The 19868-nt window shown below is 41.7% G+C and overlaps 1 protein-coding gene across 1 annotated transcript in view; it reads right to left on the bottom strand.

Moving 5' to 3' along the window:
- Nucleotides 1-19598, bottom strand: part of Cacul1 (CDK2 associated cullin domain 1) — a 63658-nt gene extending 44060 nt beyond the window's left edge. Inside the window, exon 1 of the mRNA XM_048338150.1 lies at nucleotides 18963-19598. Within this exon, the coding sequence (XP_048194107.1) occupies nucleotides 18963-19356 (394 nt within the window). The 5' untranslated portion in view covers nucleotides 19357-19598. The remainder of the gene's footprint in view (nucleotides 1-18962) is intronic.
- Between the last annotated feature and the right edge of the window lie 270 nt (nucleotides 19599-19868).

Below are 19868 nucleotides of genomic sequence, written 5' to 3'. Positions count from 1 at the left end.
GTCTTATATAGAATTACTGAAAGCTGCCCTAACAACTTTGAAATCAGGGTGACAGCTACTTCTCACAACAATGAACTACTGTTTTCTTTAAAAAAAAAAAAAAAAAAAAAGAAGGGGGAGGGGAGAGCAAGGCAGAGAACATGCCTACAATCCTAGCTGAGAGGGAGGCGTAGACTTGGAAGACACAATTTGAGGCCAGCCTAGGCAGTTATCCTAGCTACAGAGAGAAGCCTTATAGACCATACCCATGTGTGTACCCTGGCAAAAAGTACAAGAATTTGCCTGGCAAGCACAAGGCTCAGAGTTTACACCCCAGTAACATTAAAAAAAAAGACAAAAGAGAAGAGAAGAGAAGAGAAAGCTACCCAAAGGATCATCACTACCCTGGAGATAAGATCTAAGAACATGATGATGATGATGATGATGATGATGATGATGATGATGATGATGATGATGATGGCGGCAACAACATTACCAGAAACTGTGGAGGGAGGAGGGAGGAGGGAGGAGAGAGAGAAAGAACTCAACCTGGAAACAGGAGCTAACAAGTACTACCACACAGCTACTACACTCATCTAGGGATGTCGCAGATACAACATGTTTGTGTCCCCATCCACTCACCCCATCAATATCTATTGTGTGCCTTGTTCTTCAGGAGAGAGTCACAGGCACTCCCAGAACTGCCTGCAACCATGACTACTGCAGAATCAGGGTCATTATTACCCTAGTAGCTTTCTCTACTATTAGTGTGAGACACATGTGCTACACACTCAAGCCCCAATTACCCAAATGTTTATTGCTGTGGTAACTGATCTGCTTCTTTTACTTCTGTCTCATTCCCCTAACTTCTCTACAAGTGCTCTCATTCCCCTAACTTCTCTACAGGTGCTTCCAATGGTCACTCCCTTATGCTTGAAACTGTTGGTAAAAAATGACTAAAAAAATATTGCTGGTACTGATGGCTCACACCTGTAACCCTAATTACTCAGAAGGCTGAGACCTGAGGATCTCTGTTTGAAGACAGCCCAGGTAGGAAATTCCATGAGCTATATTCTCCAATTAACCACCAAAAAGCCAGAAGCAGAGATGTAGCTAGCTAGCCTGGAGGAAAAAGAAAAATCTCGCTTCCTCATAAATGTTCTGAGCCTGAAATTTACTTTCCCTGTTAAAAAGGGAGATTGGTAGGTGTTATAAAAACTACTACATACTAGTTTGTAAAATACTACCTTTCTCTAATGTAATCAGAAGGATTTTTTTTTTAATTGTTAGTTCTTCTAGAAGACCAGCCATTCCCACCATAGAACAAGAGAACAGAGCTTGGACAAGCATCTACAAAGCCAGAGACAGCCTGAAGAACAATCAAGAGTTGGTGTAGTCTTGTCACACCGCCTGCGACCCACACTTACAATAACAAGCCAGGAAAAAACTTTACAGTGTTATTTCCTTGGCCCAATCCAAACCCTGGTTAAAAGAAAATTAAAGTCATTAGCAGTTTGTTCGTTTACCAGGAATTCTAACAAATAGCTTCATGAGTGGAGGGGGTGGAGCTGATTCTGAATTAGATCTTTTACAGAAATGAAATCATTTTAACTTTCCCCATTCAAAGGTTCAAAGTGACAAGAAATAGTAACGAAAACTCATGCAATATATAGGAAGAAGCTAGAGTACTAACTTAAAAAGGCTACATGGGATGCTACAGGTTGAGAGTTTAAGTGGAAGCCTGCAAGAAGAAAATGTAAAACTCGGGCTGGGGATATGGCCTAGTGGCAAAGAGTGCTTGCCTTGTATACATGAAGCCCTGGGTTCGATTCCCCAGCACCACATATACAGAAAATGGTCACAAGAGGCGCTGTGGCTCAAGTGTCAGAATGCTAGCCAAGGACAGTGCTCAGGTCCTGAGTCCAAGCCCCAAAGACTGGCAGAAAAAAAGAAAATGTAAAACTCATAACTCTACCACCAACGTGGTTAAAGAATAAATAGGATTTCAAGAGAGCTAAAAAAGTCCACCTTTTAGACAAATTCTTTTTGTGGAACTTTTAATGCAATGTTATCAAATATAAACAAAGCATGAAAGTAAACAAGTAAAATTACTATTGAATTACTAAATTGTTATCTAGGTTAAGTTTTCCAGAAAGTAAAGGACTACTTTTTAAACTATTTTTAAAAGACCAGGCTCTATTGAGCTGGACACAATGTCACATGTCTCTAGTCCCCTCTACCTTAGGGAAACTAAGGCAAGAAAATCCATGACCTGAGCCCAGAAGTAAGGAGACCAGTCTGGACAACCTAGCAAGATCATCTCGGGAAGGAGGGAAGGCGGGAGGAAGGGAGGGTGGGGAAGGAAGAGGAAGTGAAGGAATACTACAAACTCAAATGCAAGGGCTACACAGCAGGCACTACTAATTCATACTTGGTCTACCGCACAGACTAATCATTACCTTCTATCAGCAGCTGTCAAACTGTGACAACCAGAGAACATCTTCAAAATTGTTGCAAATGCTAACTGTCAGACCTCAGCCCAGACAGGATGGGAAACATCTGTGATGGGTGGGCAGGTAGGTAGGACCTTGGAAACTGTTTAACATGTCCACCTCCAGGTGGATCCTCAAAGCTTCTGAGTTTGAGAGCCATTGCCTAATGATACTGTGTGGATAGCAAGACAACTATATCCATGTTATTAATGAGATGAACTGCTAGTAAAGGGTTCTCTGTCAACAACATGGAAAGTCATATAAAGGTGTAAATATAAGAAATGTTAAAAGAGTAGCTAGGAATTATTTTCATATCATGGGTTCACCAACATTTTACTACATGTCCCCAAGAGCCTCCTTAATTGGAACTGACTCCTTAGCTGGGCACCTGTGGCTCAGGCCTGTAATTCTAGCTCCTCAAAAGACTGAGATCTAGAGGACTGTGGCTCAAAGCCAGGTTGGGCAGTAAAGTTCAAGAGATTCTATTAAAAATAACCAGCAGAACATTGGCTAGAAGCATGGGTCAAGTAGTAGAGCACCAACTGAGCCTGAGTGGCAAGGGCCTATGTTCAAATGCTGGTACTAGACAAAAAACAAAAAAAGAAAGAAAGAGAGAAAGAGAGAAAGAGAGAAAAAGAGAAAGAGAGAAAGAGAGAAAGAGAGAAAGAGAAAAAGAAAGAAAAGAAAGAAAGAAAGAAAGAAAGAAAGAAAGAAAGAAAGAAAGAAAGAAAGAAAGAAAGAAAGAAAGAAAGAAAGCTTGCTTCAGACTATGGTCAGATCAATTACAAAATAATCCAAGTTTAACAGGCTAAATTATATCTGAGCTGTAACTTTGTGGATTAACTGTGAAAAGAGCTCAAAATTACTTAAGCATACTTAATGGGTATGTTTTCTAAAGGAAGATTTTAGGCTGCTATCAGCATTCTTGCTCCAATCAATCTATGTTGTCTAAAACATCAGCACTGGGCAGAAAGTCTCGCTCCTTCTAGGACAAGAGATGACTAAACTCTTTCAAGTACTAGAAAAAGAGGAGCTGAAAACCAAGAACAAAATCTTAGGAATGGGCAGGAGGAAGCCCTTGGAAGTGGAGGAAGATACTCAGAATCAGAACAAGGTGGGAAGACTAGTCAGTGTTTTAAAAAGAAAATCCCAGCTGTTTTCCAAGAGGAAAACAACTTGATGCAAAGTAAACAATGATACTTAGTTGCTCCTAAAAGAACTCATCAGTTAAAAAAATATTAAAAAGGGCTGGGGATATAGCCTAGTGGCAAGAGTGCCTGCCTTGGATACACGAGGCCCTAGGTTCGATTCCCCAGCACCACATATACAGAAAACGGCCAGAAGCGGCGCTGTGGCTCAAGTGGCAGAGTGCTAGCCTTGAGCGGGAAGAAGCCAGGGACAGTGCTCAGGCCCTGAGTCCAAGGCCCAGGACTGGCCAAAAAAAAAAAAAAAAAATTAAAAAGAATAAGCAATACATTAAATACCCTTCGCTCTATGAGGAGAAAAAACAGAAGCTGTACCTCCTACTCAGGTGTGCTTCTATTTGCCAGCAGAAAAAAGGTAAGAAGCTAAGGTTAAGTTCTAAAGAAGTAATTTTCTAAAGTAAAAGTACTTGGGGGAAATTTCTGAGTTTGAAGTTTCCTGGTTTTCAGAATTCAATTTAAACACTATGGACATTTAAAATGTCTGTGTTCATATTAGGAAGATGTTGTTCCTAAGATTACATGAAGTTATACCCGCATAAGCACATAAACACTGATGTCCTATTTTAAGTCCTCAGCAACACATTTTTCCCCTGGTCCTGGGGCTTGAACTCTGGCTTTGTGGCCCTTGTTTAGCTTTTTCCATTCATGGCTAGCACATTAACACTTTAGCCACACCTCTACTTCTATCTTTCTGCTAGTTAGAGATAACAGTCTCAAATTTGTCTACCCCGGTTGGCTTTAAACTGTGATCCTCAGATCTCAGCCTCCGGAGATGCTGGTGGTTTACACCAGCATCTGGCCTCAGTAGTAGATTCTTTAAAAGTTCTATGCTGCTACCCATCCCCCAAAAGCACTTTGGATCAACTAAAGCTCTAATATACCAACTATCTGAAGCTATACAGGGTACTTAGTCTTACTTCATATGAAGTGCCCAAAAACTTTATAAAAGTTGTAGCTTGAGGAAATATGACAGAATAATGGAAATTTCCTTCATCAGTACTAGCTTGGTGGCTAACTGGCACAACTGACATATCTATTTCCTTAGAAAGATACTGCACAATACCATTCTACAACTACAAGTGAGAGATCTCATCCTGGACATGTGATGGGATGTATATGAAATGGCTAAGGAATCAAGACATCCACTATGGTACTAATTCCACCAAATCCAAACTCACAAGATTCAAAGTATTCAAAATAGAAAGTATTTGTTCAACCAAGATTATACTTTTATAAGCTATGCTACTTACAGATGAACAATAGTTTAAAAATTCTTCACTGTCTTCCAAGATTTAAATAGGTTGGTGTCTCCTTGGCATTAAGACCAAGGACATTTGAACGCTGTAGTAGCAGTAGTGAAAGGCAGGTGCTGAAGTGCATCCCAACAATCAGGAAATTATAATCCTTCCCTACGAGACTTGGAGAAGTTCAAGACTTGAGCATAGAAACAATGTGTGAGTTACAAGCAGAGAGTTGGAAATGGGAGAGAGGGTGGAGACTAGTTGCAGAAATCTGCAGATTAAACAGTAAAAAGCTTAGTCTGTGGACAAACTCAAATTCTTAGGACTTAAGAGACCTAGAAAAAGCTCAGGGATGATATATTAAACTGAAGTTAAAAGTCAGTGTCATAAATGCCTAACTACCCTGGCTCCTTCTCTTTAATTTAGTGCCACTGACTACGAGAAATACACTTAATTTCAGTGCTCCACCTACCCACCCCTACCTTCTCTTAGAAGGAAAAGTCTTCTCTACAGACACTGAACAGTACCAGAGAAGATACTTACATACTAACATTTGGCAGTTTCTCAAGAAAATAGCCACTCTGCATCCAATTAGTTTAAAGTGAGGCCCAATACTTAAAATTTAACAAAAACACCTATAAACAGAGAACTACAAGTTGTCTTTCCAGTTTTAAATGTGAGCCCACAGCTAAGGATTACCAATATTTGCAAAAAGTCTCAGTGAAGATCAAAACAAAGAGAAATTGACACTATAAAAGCAAAGATAAGAGAAGAAACTTTTAAAGACCTAAAAACACTGTAATTACTATCCAGATTGAAAAACAGTCTAGGGAAAAGCAATCTAGTGCTCCACAAATTAAAAACATAGCCTGTGTTTAAAAAAAAATAGAAAAATGAACACACCAAGAAACTCTCCCAGAAAATATAGCAAAATATAGTGAACAGACTTAGCTTATCTAAACAGGAAATTCAATATATGACTGACTGCCAATAATTCAAGAGAAGAGGAATAATAGAGAAACTGCAAAGAGAGGGAAATACTGACACATTAATATAGAAAGAGTCCCAGAAACTTTCTCAAGGGCAAGAGAATTAAAATAGCATTTGACTTCTCCATTCCCTGTAACATGCAATTCTAAGTCAATGGAGTAACACCTTAAAAGCTCCAATGCACTATGCTAGGTATGGTTATACAAGTCTATGATTCCAGCTAGGCGGAAGGGAAGACAGGAGGATGACAGTTCAAGATCAGCCCCAGTTATCTGAAAAATAACTAAAAAGGGACAGGAGGAGGATGGAAGCTAGTGGCTCATGCCTGTAATCCTATTCAAGAGGCTGAGATCTGAGGAACACTTTTCAAAGGCAGCACAGGCAAGAACATCTGTAACCACACCAAAAAGCTAATAGTGGTGCTGTGACTCAAGTGGTAGAATATTAGCCTTGAGCAAAAAAGCTCAGGGACAGCGGTCCAAGCTCTTAAGTGCAGGCCACAGGATTAGCGCACGCGCACGCACACACACACACACCCTGGAGGACAGTGGATCAAGTTGTAAAGCCAAGCAAACACAATTGCAGACCCTTTTCCCCCAATTCCCACCATCCTGGCAACTTATCTTCCAGTTCTTGAAGATATGCTATCAAGATTGTGACTAAATATGTACACAAATTTACTACAGCATCTAATCATAATGTACCATCATTCTTTATCTCCCACCTTCTGTCTGATTCATTATCAGAGGCCTAGACACCACCTTGATGTACACGAAATAAATTACCATTTGAATAAAATGCCACTCAGGTACCTAATCAACACAACTACAATTGACTAACCAACCTAACTGCAGAGGTTAGGTCAATGTTCAACAAAGTAGGAAGAAATATAGAAGTCCAATTTTCCCTGCCAAGACATACTACAAATGTTTGCCTAGTAGTGCCTAACAGTTCATAGGATGACCACATATGGTCTATAGCATCCCATTACAGTTTAAGAGAAGTAAATAGCACAGATTTTATTAGGTTTGGCCCTATAATAAATATTAAAATGGCTTCTCCAACAGCTTTATCAGTGACATTTGATGTAATTTTTTTTGGGGGGGGGGGATTGGGGGGATGTCTGGTCAAGATGGCAGTGAAGCAATAAGTAACCACCCTAGCTCTCTTTAACCAAACAGAGATTTAGGATCCTAACACACACTTCTCCCCAAGAGCTGGACAACAAGAATATAAACAGCAAATCCCAATAAGAAGAAAAACTTATACCTAACACACACAAGGGTGGAAAACTGCAAATGCCTTCCCCCAACCTTCCATCCTGTACCTGCAGTGCGGCTAAGCCTCAAGAGTGGCCCCTGGGCTGCACCAGGACCTGACCAGCACACAGATCAGCAACGAGACCTCAACATCCAGACACAGAAGACTTTGACAACACCAGGACCCAAACCAATGCACACAGTGGCACAGATCAGCAACCCAAGACCACAGCAGGTACCACAACGCTGCTGGTCAGCCCAGAACCAATGCCAGGAACTGTGTATACCCTTCTGGGAACCCCTCCCATGGGAGACCAGCACTGGTGTTGACCCAGAGTGCTTTGCCCAGATCCCTCCTTCCCACCCAAGAAGGGACACCACACTTGAAGAGGGCTAAGAGGCCAGAGCCCTCCATCTCCTCCCACCCACCATGCTTCCAGCAAAGGACCACTGGGACTAAACTAAAGACACTGAAACCTATTCAATAAAACAGAAAACTTCCCCAATCTTAAGAGAGAAAATCTCATCTACCTGATAGAGGCATACAGAACTCCCAGTAGACATGATCCAAGAAGAAATACTTCTAGACATATCAAAGTGAAAACACTGGACTTTAAAAAACAAGGAATTCATTTTAAATGCTGTAAAATCGAAGGAGCTATATTACAACAGAAAGAAGATCAGAATCACTGTAGATCTCTCTACAAACTCTTAACGCAAAGAGAGCCTGGAATGTATAATTCAAGTCCTGAAGATCAACAACTGCCAACCCAAACTGCTGTACCCAGCAAAGCTATCATTCACATTTGACAATGAAACTAAAATCTTCCATGACAAACAAAAATTAAAGGAATTAATGAACACTAAACTAGTATTACAAAGAATATTAATGTGAAGAATACAATCTGAAGAAAATCAAAACCAAGGAAACATATCAGACAAAAATCACTAGAAGATACCCTATATAGAGATATATCTTTCTATATATCCATATCTCTCTGTATAGATATATAGATGTAGATACAGATATAGCTATAACATATAGGTAGACATAGATATCTGAGTAGGAGCAGAGCACTGAAATTAGATTGATGATGAACACATATACATGTTCTGTTGTGAGAGCAGTCAGTCCTTGGATCAGAGTGAAATAAAAGAAAGACAACTGGCAACCCAGCAAACGGCCTCAAGGAGTTCCAGAGTTCACTCTGAAAATCCGGACTGCTTAGCAGGGACAGGGCCCACGCTGAGATGAGGGACAAGCCTCTTAAACTGTCCCAAAGCATTCAACATGAATCCCCACAGATTTTATACACTGTAAGTAGAAATAACCATAGAGCATTCAGAAATTATTTTCCTAAAGAGAAAATAGTCTGTTGGACGATTTTTCTTTTTTATTTCTATGGACAAAGAATGTCTGAGTTCTGCCACAGGCCATGGGGGGGAAAAATCACTAGAAGACTAGTAAACTAAAGAAACAAAATAAAGGAAATCAAGAAAATTGCAGGAAACATGGCACATCTCTCTACAATAATCTTAAACACTAAGGAACTCTATTTCCCAAGCAAAAGAAGTATAGCAGCAGACTAGATCAAAAAACAAGATCCATTCATAAATCAGTATGACGAGACAAGGAAGGTCATGAAAGAAAATCACAATGGTCAACATTTACACACCAAACAATGGAACACCTTAATATGTTTAAATACTTTTGAACTTACAGAACATGATAAGACCCCAACACAATGATAGTGTGAGATTTTAATATTTCACTCTCAACAAAAAACCAGTCAATCAAACAAAAGATAAGCAAAGATGCCCCTGACTAGAATGACACCATAACCCAAATGGATTTAACATATCTACAGGGTATTCCACCCAACAATGACCCAATTCACATTCTTCTCAGCAGCCCATTGAATATTCTCCAAAACTGATCATATCACAGGATACACAAAGAACCTATCAAATAATGGAGACTGAGATTACTTCTTGCATCTTATCTGACCACAGTGGAATCAAACTAGTTCTAAACAACAAAAACATATCACAGAAACACATGGAGATTGAAACACACAACTGAGTAACACCTGAGTCACGGAAAAAATTAGAAAGTTCTTACAAGTCAATGAAAATGAAAACATAACACAACAAAATCTCTGGAATACAACAAAAGCAGTACTGAAAGGAACAGAAGCAGCTCAAGTAAATAACCTCATGATGCAGCTAAAAGTTCTAGAAAAAAAAAAAAACAAAAACCCCAAACTACTAGATGGAGAGAGATAGCAAAGATTAGGGCAGAAATTAATGAAATTGAGACTAAGTTTATATAAAAATCAATGAAACAAAAAGTTGGTTTTCTGAAAAAAAAATTAATAAAATTGACAGGCCACTAACAACATTGACGAACATGAGATTCAAACCAATAAAATCAGAGATACCACAGGAAACATTATAATAAGTATCCAAGAAACCCAAACAATATAAAGGATTGCAAAAGCTATACTCCAAAAAAAGAAAGAAAACTTAGCAGAAATGGACAAATTTCTAGAGACATACAAACTGCCTTAGCTGAACCATGAAAATATAAACCAGTTATACAGGCCAATAATCAGGAGTCTTCCAACAAGGAAAAAGCTCAGGCCCAAATGGATTCACTGCTGAATTCTCTAAGACTTAAAGATGAACTAACACCAAGACTCCTCAAGCTTTTCCATGAAATACAAACAAGAAAAGAGAACTACAGACCAATTTCTCTGATGAACACAGATGCAAAGGTCTTCTATAAAATACTAGCTAACAGAATCCAGAAACAAATTTTTTCAATTGTACATTATGACCAAGTAGACTTCATCCCACAGATACAACACTGATTTACCATATGCAAATCAATAAATGTAATTCACCATGTCAACAGAGCCAAAGACAAGTACCACATGATCACAGAAAAGGCCTTCAACAAAATACAACAGCCATTCATGTTCAAAGTTTTGGAAAAGCTAGGAATAGAAAGAACATTCCTTAAAATAATGAAGGCTTTATGTGACAGACTAACAGCCAACATCATACTGAGTGGGGAAAAACTAAAACCCTTTCCCCTAAAATCAAAAACAAGGAAGGCTGTCCATTCTCTCCACTCCTCTTCAACATAGTTCTGGAATTCCTATCCAAAGCAATAAGGCAAGAAAAGACACAAAAGGGATTCAACATAGGGAAAGAAGAAATCAAACTTATCCCTATTTGCAGATGACATATGTCATGCAGATGTCCTTTTATACCTAAAAGACCTACTAAACTCCATCCACAAGCTCCTAGAGCTGCCCAACCACTTTGGCAAAGTATCAGGACACAAAATTAACCCACAAAAATCAGTAGCCTTTCCGTATTCCAACTATGTACAAGCAGAAAGGGAAATCCTGAAAACAACTCAGCTTCAAAAAAATGAAAAAAAAAAATCCTAGGAATTAACCTAACCAAAGACTTAAAAAATCTTTACTGTGAAAACCATTAAAATCTGAAAAACAAAATCCAAGAGGACATCAGTAAATGGAAAGACCTTGTATGTTCATGGATAGTTAGTATCGACATTGTGAAAATAGCCATACTGCCAAAAATGGCATTCAAATTCAAAGTAATCCACATCAAAATCTCAATTCCTTACTCAGATAGAGAAAATCCAAAAATTCATGTGGAACAACAAAAGACCTAGAATAGCCAACGCAATTCTAGGCAAAAAAAAAAAAAGCAACACAGGTGGTATCACAATACCAGATCGCAAACTCTACTACAGAGTCATAATAACAAAAATAGTTTGGTATTGGCTCAAAAATAGACCTGAAGATCAATAGATTTGATTAGAAGACCCAGAAATAAAAATCATATGCTTACAGTTGTCTAACATTTGATAAGGGAGCCAAAAACATACAGTGGGAGAAAAATAGCCTCTTCCAACAATTGGTGTTGGGAAAACTGAGCATCCATATGCACAAAACTAAAGGTGGATCCCTGTCTGTCACCATGCACTAATTAATATTAACTCAAAGTGGATCAAAGACCTTACCATCAGACCCAAGACTTAGAACTTACAGATATAGAATTTACAGGTGTAGGTAGAAACTTTTTTTTTGGCTAGTCCTGGAGTTTGGTTTTTTGTTTGTTTGTTTGTTTGTTTGTTTGCCAGTCCTAGGCTTTGAACTCAGGGCCTGAGCACTGTCCCTGGCTTCTCTTTGATCAAGGCTAGCACTCTGCCACTTGAGCCACAGCGCCACTTCTGGCCATTTTCTATATATGTGGTACTGGGGAATCGAACCCAGGGCTTCATGTATACGAGTCAAGCACTCTTGCCACTAGGCCATATTCCCAGCCCCAGTCCTGGAGTTTGGACTCAGGGCCTGAGCACTGTCCCTGGCTTCTTTTTGCACAAGGGTAGCACTCTACCTCTTGAGCCACAGAGCCACTTCCAACTTTTTCTGTTTATGTGGTACTGAGAAGAACCCAGGGCATCATGCATGCTAGGCAAACACTCTACTGCTAAGCCACATAACCAGCCCAGGTAGAAACTTTTTGAATAGAGAGTCTCAGGGGCACAACAGATAGGAAGAGACTTGACAAATGGGACTACATCAAAATAAAACGTTTCTGCATAGCTAATAACAGCTACTAAACTACAAGGACAGCCAATCAAGTGGGAAAAGATCTTTACCAGCAATGTATCAGACATAGCCTAATATTCCATATATACAGGGACTCAAGAAACTAACCCGTCCCAAACCTAACAAACCAATCACTAAATGGGCAAGGAGAGACTTAGAAGAAGAGGTAAACATGGCAAAGAACCACATGAGGAAATGCTCATCATCCCTGGCCATAAAGGAAATGCAAATCAAAACAATTCTGAGATTCCATCTCACCCCAGTAATATTGGCCAACATTGTGAATTCAAACAACAGATGTTGGCAGGGATGTGAGGAAAAAGGAACCCTATTGCACTGTTGGTGGGAATGTAAACTAGTACAACCATTCTGGACAGCAATCTGCAGGTTCTGCAAGACCAAAACACAGACGTTCCCCACAAGCCAGCCGAGCCACTCTTGGGCACCTACCCTGAGCATCATGAACCAGGATATGATAAGGACACCTGCACATCCGTGTTCACTGCCACACTATTCACAATAGCCAAAATATGGAAATAGCCCAGATGTTCCACAATAGATGAGTAGATCCAAAAATTGTGGTACCTATACACAATGGAATTTTGCACAGCCATTAGAATAATGTCATTTGCAGGGTAATGGTTGGAACTAGAACAAATCATGTGAAGTAGGTAAGCCAAGTTCAGAGAGACAAAGGGCAAAGGTTCTCTGTGATATGTGGAAGTTAGATCTAAAATGTATTGGGATATGACAAATTATACAGGATTCTAGATAGTCACACACAATGAGATCAAAAGAGAATATTCTTAGGAGAGAAACACAAAGGTGCAATGCCCAAATACCTCTTCCTATTTATATGAAGTAATATATTTAATAAAATGAACTCCAAGATAGGCAAAACAAAAGGCTATATTTTGGTTTTTAATGATTCTGTCTTCTTTATGTATGCTGTATTCACATGTATATCTTTGGGGAGGGGAGAGCACAGAACTCGGGGGAAAAGGGTGAAAAGAGCATCAGTGGAGCTCAGTGGACATTAATGAAAGTGAATTATAGAACTTGTAGATGTAAATGGGAAGGAGACTAGGAGTGAGAGAGAGAACAGAAGACACTGTACAAAGGAAATGTACTCATTATCTGACTCAGGTAACTGTAATCCCTCTGTACATCACCACTATAATGACAATAAAGTAATTTTTTTTTTAAAAAGGCAAGGTTGGGGGGCTGGGAATATGGCCTAGCGGCAAGAGCGCTTGCCTCCTACACCTGAAGCTCTCGGTTCGATTCCCCAGCACCACATATATGGAAAACGGCCAGAAGGGGCGGTGTGGCTCAGGTGGCCGAGTGCTAGCCTTGAGCGGGAAGAAGCCAGGGACAGTGCTCAGGCCCTGAGTCCAAGGCCCAGGACTGGCCAAAAAAAAAAAAAAAAAAAGGCAAGGTTGGAAGTGGAGCTGTGGCTCAATTGGTAGAGCTCTAACCTTGACCTGAAGAGCTCAGAGACATGGCTCAGGCCCAGAGATCAAGTCCCATGACTGATTTAAAAAAAAAAAAAAAAGAGGCAAGGTAAAAGTTCCAGTAAGAGCCCGAAGTCAGGCCCATGGATAAGTATTGGGAGTGTGTGTGCTGCAGCACAGCCCCCAACAAAGCTGGAAGACAAGAAGAGGCCAAACCAACACCACAGAAGCTTCATGGTATGTATTTTACATTAAGGGATCCACCTGGAAAAGAGTCAGCCCATCTGTAAACTGGCAAGTAGGCCTTGATTAACTAAAGAATTATTTCAGGACTTCAAAAGTCAAGTTTTAACACATTTTTTAAATCAAGTAAAATTTGTAAAACAGGATTTTATTTAGTTCAACTTAAAATACTGTGAAGTTTTTGTTCATCTGGAAGAGGATTATTGATACACTGGCATACTAAGTCTCCTCAGGTTGTGGTACATTACCATCAGTCACACAAGATGACCCCATTCATTCACTGCTCATTTATCCTCATAGCCCCAGTGTCGCATGCCCTCTTTAACACATTCAGGAAACTCTTAAGAGTATGAACAGATGTGGCATTGCGATACACTGATCTGCTAATCGGACTAGAAACTTTAAAAAGTCAATGTGTATTTCCGTCCACTCTTCATCTCTTCCAAGAATGACGGAATCCAGAAAAGAGCTGCCTGCTCTTCACAATGAGATGACATATGAAGAGTCACAGCTACGCAGTCACTAATGTAACATAATCCTTGCTGCTAAGTAAGCTCCCAAGATTTGAGGTGTATTTTCATAGAAAGCTAATGTTGAGTGGAAAGTTAAGCAAAAATTTTATTTTGTAAAATATGTCCCAATGAGGAAAGCATCTGAGATTCAGAAGGCCAAACTGAAGCAAAGGGCCCATTATTGTTGCTGGTAGTTCTGTTCAGGGATGAATACGGAGATAGGATGTGATGATGTGGAAGTGGCAACTAGGACAGCAGCCTGCTTGATTCTCTGCAACACAACTAACTACAGAGAAGCATTCTTACTGACCTCCAGTCCTCCGCCCTTTCCAAAGATTTATAAGACATCTAATTCCTATTATTAAATCCCTTCTTGCTGGGCATGGGAGCTCAAGCCTGTAAGCTTGGCTACTTGGGAGGCTGTGAACGGAAGGATAGCAGCTTCAGGCCAGCCCAGACATTCATACAAGATCCTTCTCTCAATATTAGCTGCGCTACATGGGAGGCTGACATCAGGGGATCACAGTTCCAGCCTACTTGGCAGAAAAGTCCGAGAGACACCAACTCAATAAACTGGATGTTGTGGCATGTACCATCATCCCAGCTACAACTGGAAGAGTAAAACAGGCAAATCAAGGCCAGGGGATGGACCTGGGCAAAAAGTAAGATCCTATCTCAAAAATCACCAATGCAAAAGAGGATTGGTGATATAGCTCAGTAGAGCACCTGCCTGAAAGTCCAAGGCCCTGAATTCAAACCCCAGTATTGCCAAAAAGAAAATGCAAGTAAAATAAGTCTGAAACAAAACTGAATAAATTAAGGACTATCAGAACTTCACTGTAATAAATATCAAGTAAGTTCTTAAGGTAGAAGAGATGAAAGTATGGACCAAAGGTAAGAACAGTGACAGGAAATATAAATACATATTTATAAAAATTTCCAGCCTGATTTGTTTTCCTGCACCAGTCCTAGGACTTGAACTCAGGGCCCAAGTACACTCAAGGCTAACACTCTACCAACTTGAGCAATAGCTCCACTTTCAGCTTTCAGGTGGTTAGTTGGGTGTCTCAACTTTCCTGCCTGGGCTGGCTTCAAACTATGAACCTCAGATCTCAGCCTCCTGAGTAGTTAGGATTATAGGCACCAGCCACTGGTGCCCAGCTACTTTTTGATTATCACAATTGCCATGTAGGCATTCTATTATGTAAGCCATTCCCCTAGCCCTTTTTTGCTTTAGTTATTAGGTTTTTTCCCAGGATAGCCTCACACCATGATCCTCCTAGTTTTTGCTTACTGAGTAGCTGGAATCACAGGTACTTGCCACCACACTGGGCTTTCTGACTGACTGCTAAGTCTTTTGCCCAGGGTGGCCTTGAATTGTGATCCTCCTCATCTCTGCCTCCAGAGTAGTTAGGATTATAATGAATTGCCATGCTCAACCTTAAATTTCTTATCTTATGATTCCATTCCTATAAAAAAAAAGTCCAGAGTAGGTAAGCTTACAAAGACAGAAAGCAGAATGGATGATTCCAGGAACTGGAGGAGGGAGGAACAGGGAATAACCGCCCTAACGGGCATAAAAAGTTACTCTGGGAAGATAAAAATGTTCTGGAACAAGATAGACTAGTTGCACAACATTGAATGTATTAAATGTCACTGAATTACTCCTTCTAAAATGGTTAATTTCTGTTCCGTGACTATCACTTCACGTGGAAAAAGAGATAAAGAGCAGTTTAAAGTAAGATTAATAAATGTATATTGGCCAGGAGTTGGTGGCTCACACCTGTAATCCTAGCTACTCAGAAGGCTAAGATCTGAGGATCCTGGTTTGAAGCCAGGTGGGCAAGAAAGTCCATGGGAATCTTATCTCCAACTAGCCACCCAAAAACCAGAAGTGTAGCTGTGGCTCAAAGTGGCAGAGTGTTAGCCTTTAGTAAAAAAGCTCAGGGACAGCACCCAAGCCGAGTTCAAGCCTCACCACTGACAAAAATAAAATAAAATTAAAGACAAGCATATATTGAAAGTTATGGCATAAACAGAAGTAAAGTGTATGACAGAAGAAAAGGAAGTGTGTGGCTATTACATTTTTACATTGTACATGAAGTAATCAAACACTATTTGAAAGCAGATTGTTAAAAGTTTTATAATGCAAATTCTAGAATAACTGGCAAAGGGCAAGAGAACATGCCAAGCCAAATCTCACACAAAATAAAATTATAAAACATAATTGAAGAGAAAAATAAAGGGCAGAACTGATGAACTAAGGAAAAAACAAACAAATACATTAAACATGAAAGATCTCAATATGACTATTAATAGGCAGGAATTAAGCTAGGCACAGGTGGCTCACAACTATAATTCTAGCTACCCAGGATGCCTAGGACCAAAGCAAAAAGGACTGAGGACATGGCTAAAGTGGCAGTGCACTTGTCTAGCAAGTTCGAGACCCCGAGGTCAAACCCCAATAATAGGCAGAAGTTGCCTGACTGGATCTAACTATATGCTGTCTCCAAGAAATGCATCCTACTGAGCACCAGTGCTCATGCCTGTAATCCTACATAGAGATGAGGACCACTGTTTAAAGGCAGCCCAGGTAGCAAAGTCCATGAGACTCTTATCGCCAATTAACTAACAAAAAATAGAGCTATGTCTCAAGCAGTAGAGCACTAGCCTTGAGCAAAAATGCTCAGAGACAGGGCCAAGACCCTGAATTCAAGTCCCAGGACAAGCACACACACAAAAAGAAATGCACCCTACAAAGATGGGTTAAAAATAAAATAATCTAAAATGACATATTACACAGATAATAATCTTGAAAATCCTGGAAAGTAGTCTTCAGGGTAAAGACTAGACAGTCCATCGTGATCAAACAAACAATTCATCAACACACAACAATTAAACATAATTGAAACCCACACATATATGTTTAGTTATTTTCTTACCAAGTTATCGAAAAGAACAGTTATCATTAAGAATACAACAGTCTTTTCAACCAACAGTGCTGGCTCAACTGGACATCTACACAGAAAAAGGAACTACCACTCTTATCTCAACACTATGTGCATGTAGCAGTGCATAATTCAAATCAAAATACAGAGAAAAATCTCTAACTCTGGGTAAGCTTTCCTAGGATATGAAAAGTGTAAGCATAAGAAAAAATTTATAAGTTATGTCCAAGTTTTAAACATCTGCTCTTCAGAAGACACCATTAAAAGCAGAATGTCTTATTTTTTTCTAAAAAAGTAGCAGATTCTCCAAATTCAATGTCCTGCAGCTGCAAAACAAACCACTAAGTAAGCATCCATCTTGCCACAGACTGTGTTCTCTTGTAGGACTTGAGAGGAACAGGAACCTACAAAACTGATGATCTTTTTATTGTTATTATGAAGTAGTTGTACAAAGGGGTTACAATTCCATAAGTCAGGTTATAAGTACAATGCTTCCTTTCCTTAGTCAATGGTCACCCCTCCCTTCCTTCTCCCTCTTTTTTCCCCACCTGTCCTACCCTCAAGCTCAGGGACAACAACATCCCTCCCATCTAGTGTTTAAAAAACAGTAATAAAATTCCTGGTCAACTTAGACACTATAAATACCTTCTCTCATTCTTCAATATGTTTTTGATAAATGGAAATTTCTATAAATCCAATTTTATATGATTAAAGTTCTTCCATTTTCACCTGTACAAGTGCTTCCCTTTAAGAAAGTTCTTCCCACTGGGTGTCAGTACCTCATGGCTATAATACTAGCTACTCCCTTAAAAAGAAACAGTAAAATGTCTGAAATGGAGATGTGGCTCAAGTGGCAGAGCACTAGCAAAAGTGTAAGAATGTGACCAGTTATCTGTATCTGGGCACATCTAAGTGGGCCAGTTACAGTACAACATGGTAAAATTGCCTAGAAGTGAAATGTCCAGATGCTATACTAATAACATCTTAAACTTGGAATAACAGAAGAAAACTCTCTAATAAAGTGAAAAATATTAAGTCTCTTCATATCCAGTTTTGTTATTTATTCGTTATTTATCCAGTTTTAGAAGCAAGATTCTGCTAATCCCATCCCCACCCCCTATTCTTCCAGAACTTGTAAAACCACCACCACACCAAGGAAGAGAGCAAAGCAAAAACGCACTTTTCTTCCTAGCTATATTAGCAAATACACACCCTGGTAGAGGGTTGTTTCGATTCCTTTTGGCCTAAAATCCTTCAGCTTGCCACTGAATGGGGTTAAGGCAGATCCCTACCACAAGTTCAACACGCACGGGCTCGTATTTGGACACAGGCTGGGTGTTGCCTGTCTGAAAGGTAACTTTATTACAAAAAGGATGTCGCAGCTACCACTGCACTAGGAAAACAAATCACATTCCCCCTGCGGGATGCAAAAGTATATACGGAGATGAAAAGAACACGCCAACTTTCAGATTCCTGACTTGTTTCACGTAGACTAAAAGGCACAGGAACACCAAACAGCCAAATTTCTTTCTTTCTCTCTCTCTCTGGCTGCAGAAACATAAATACATTTTTAAAGGGGGAGGGGTTCTCCCTTAAAGAAACTCAAGTCTTACCATTTTCTCCTCACCTTTTAAGAGTGAAAACTTTAAAGGGGGGGGGGGGGGGTGAAGGAGGGGCGGTGAGAAAAAACAAATGCTTCCTAGGGCTGAGGGGTGGGCCAGTGGCGATAAGGATCGGGTTGGTGGAAGAACTCGGGGCTGCGCGCGCGCGTGCGTACCAGGCAGCCTCCCTGGGCCAGGTAACCCTAGAAGCCTGGGCCGCTCGGGCGCTGGCCGCAGACACCGAACGAGGGGGGAGGGGTGGGGCGGGGAGAAGTGGGAGAGGCCGGGGGGGGGGGGGGGTCGGTGGAAAAAGGGAAGGGAGAGACCCGGGCCTGAAACAAAGGCGGCGGGGCTGCTCGGAGCGGGGAGGGCCGGGCTGGACTCACGGAACTTGGAGGTGGAGGTGTTGATGTTGATGGCCGAGCTGGGGGCGGGGGCCGGGGCGGCCTTGGCGGCGGCCGCCGCGTCGCAGCTCTTGAGCATCATGATCACCCCGTTGGTCTCCGGCAGCGGCGGCGGCGGGGGCGGCGGCGGCGGCGGCGGGGGGGGCGGCGGCGGCGGGGGCCCCGGCGTCCCCTCCTTGGGGCCTTTCCTGTCCATCGAGAGCGCGGGCACCGCCAGTAGCTGGCCCCCCGGGGGCTCCCGGGCCCCAACCGAGACCGACAAGGGGGGCGCCGGGGGCCGGAAGCCGTCCACCGCGGCGTCCCAGTTGTTGTGGTTCTGGTCGTCCATCATCGCCTCGTAGATGAGCACCTCCTCCTCTTCCATGCTTTCCTCCATCCTGCCGGCCCCCGGCACCCGCCCGCCTCACAGGCACCTGCTGCACGCCTTAACCCCTGGGCCAGGGGGTACTGCGGCGTCCACGAGCTCACATCGCCGAGCCCCGGGACGGACGCGGCGAGGAGGGCGGCGGCGCGCACGGCTTCAGACTCCCCGTCCGGCCGGCGGCCCGACAGACACAGCTGACTGAAGTGGGTGCTCCGGGGGATCTCGTTCTGAGAGACAGCCGGAAAGCGGCGGGTCTCCTCACGACACTTTACGGCAGTTTCCAGCAAGCGGTTGGAAAGGGCCTCGAGGGGCGCGGCCTGGAAAGCACGTGGTGCGAAGGGAGCTCCTGTAGGGGCTCCGCGGAAAAGGGGGGCGGAAGTTGTGATCCCGCCCACCGCTCCTGAAGGCAGAGGTTCGCCCCGCCTCCCCCAGCCGGATGCTGAGAGGGGTGGAGCGACGCTTGCCTGCCCCGCCCCGCCCCGCCCCGCCTCACGTGATAAGGGAGTTCGGCCTGCGCGCGCAGG

This window comes from Perognathus longimembris, chromosome 2 (assembly GCF_023159225.1).
Source record: "Perognathus longimembris pacificus isolate PPM17 chromosome 2, ASM2315922v1, whole genome shotgun sequence".
NCBI classification, from domain to species: Eukaryota; Metazoa; Chordata; class Mammalia; order Rodentia; family Heteromyidae; genus Perognathus; species Perognathus longimembris.
The sequence above is the reverse complement of the archived record's forward strand: the minus strand, read 5'-3'. Positions and strand labels throughout refer to the sequence as shown.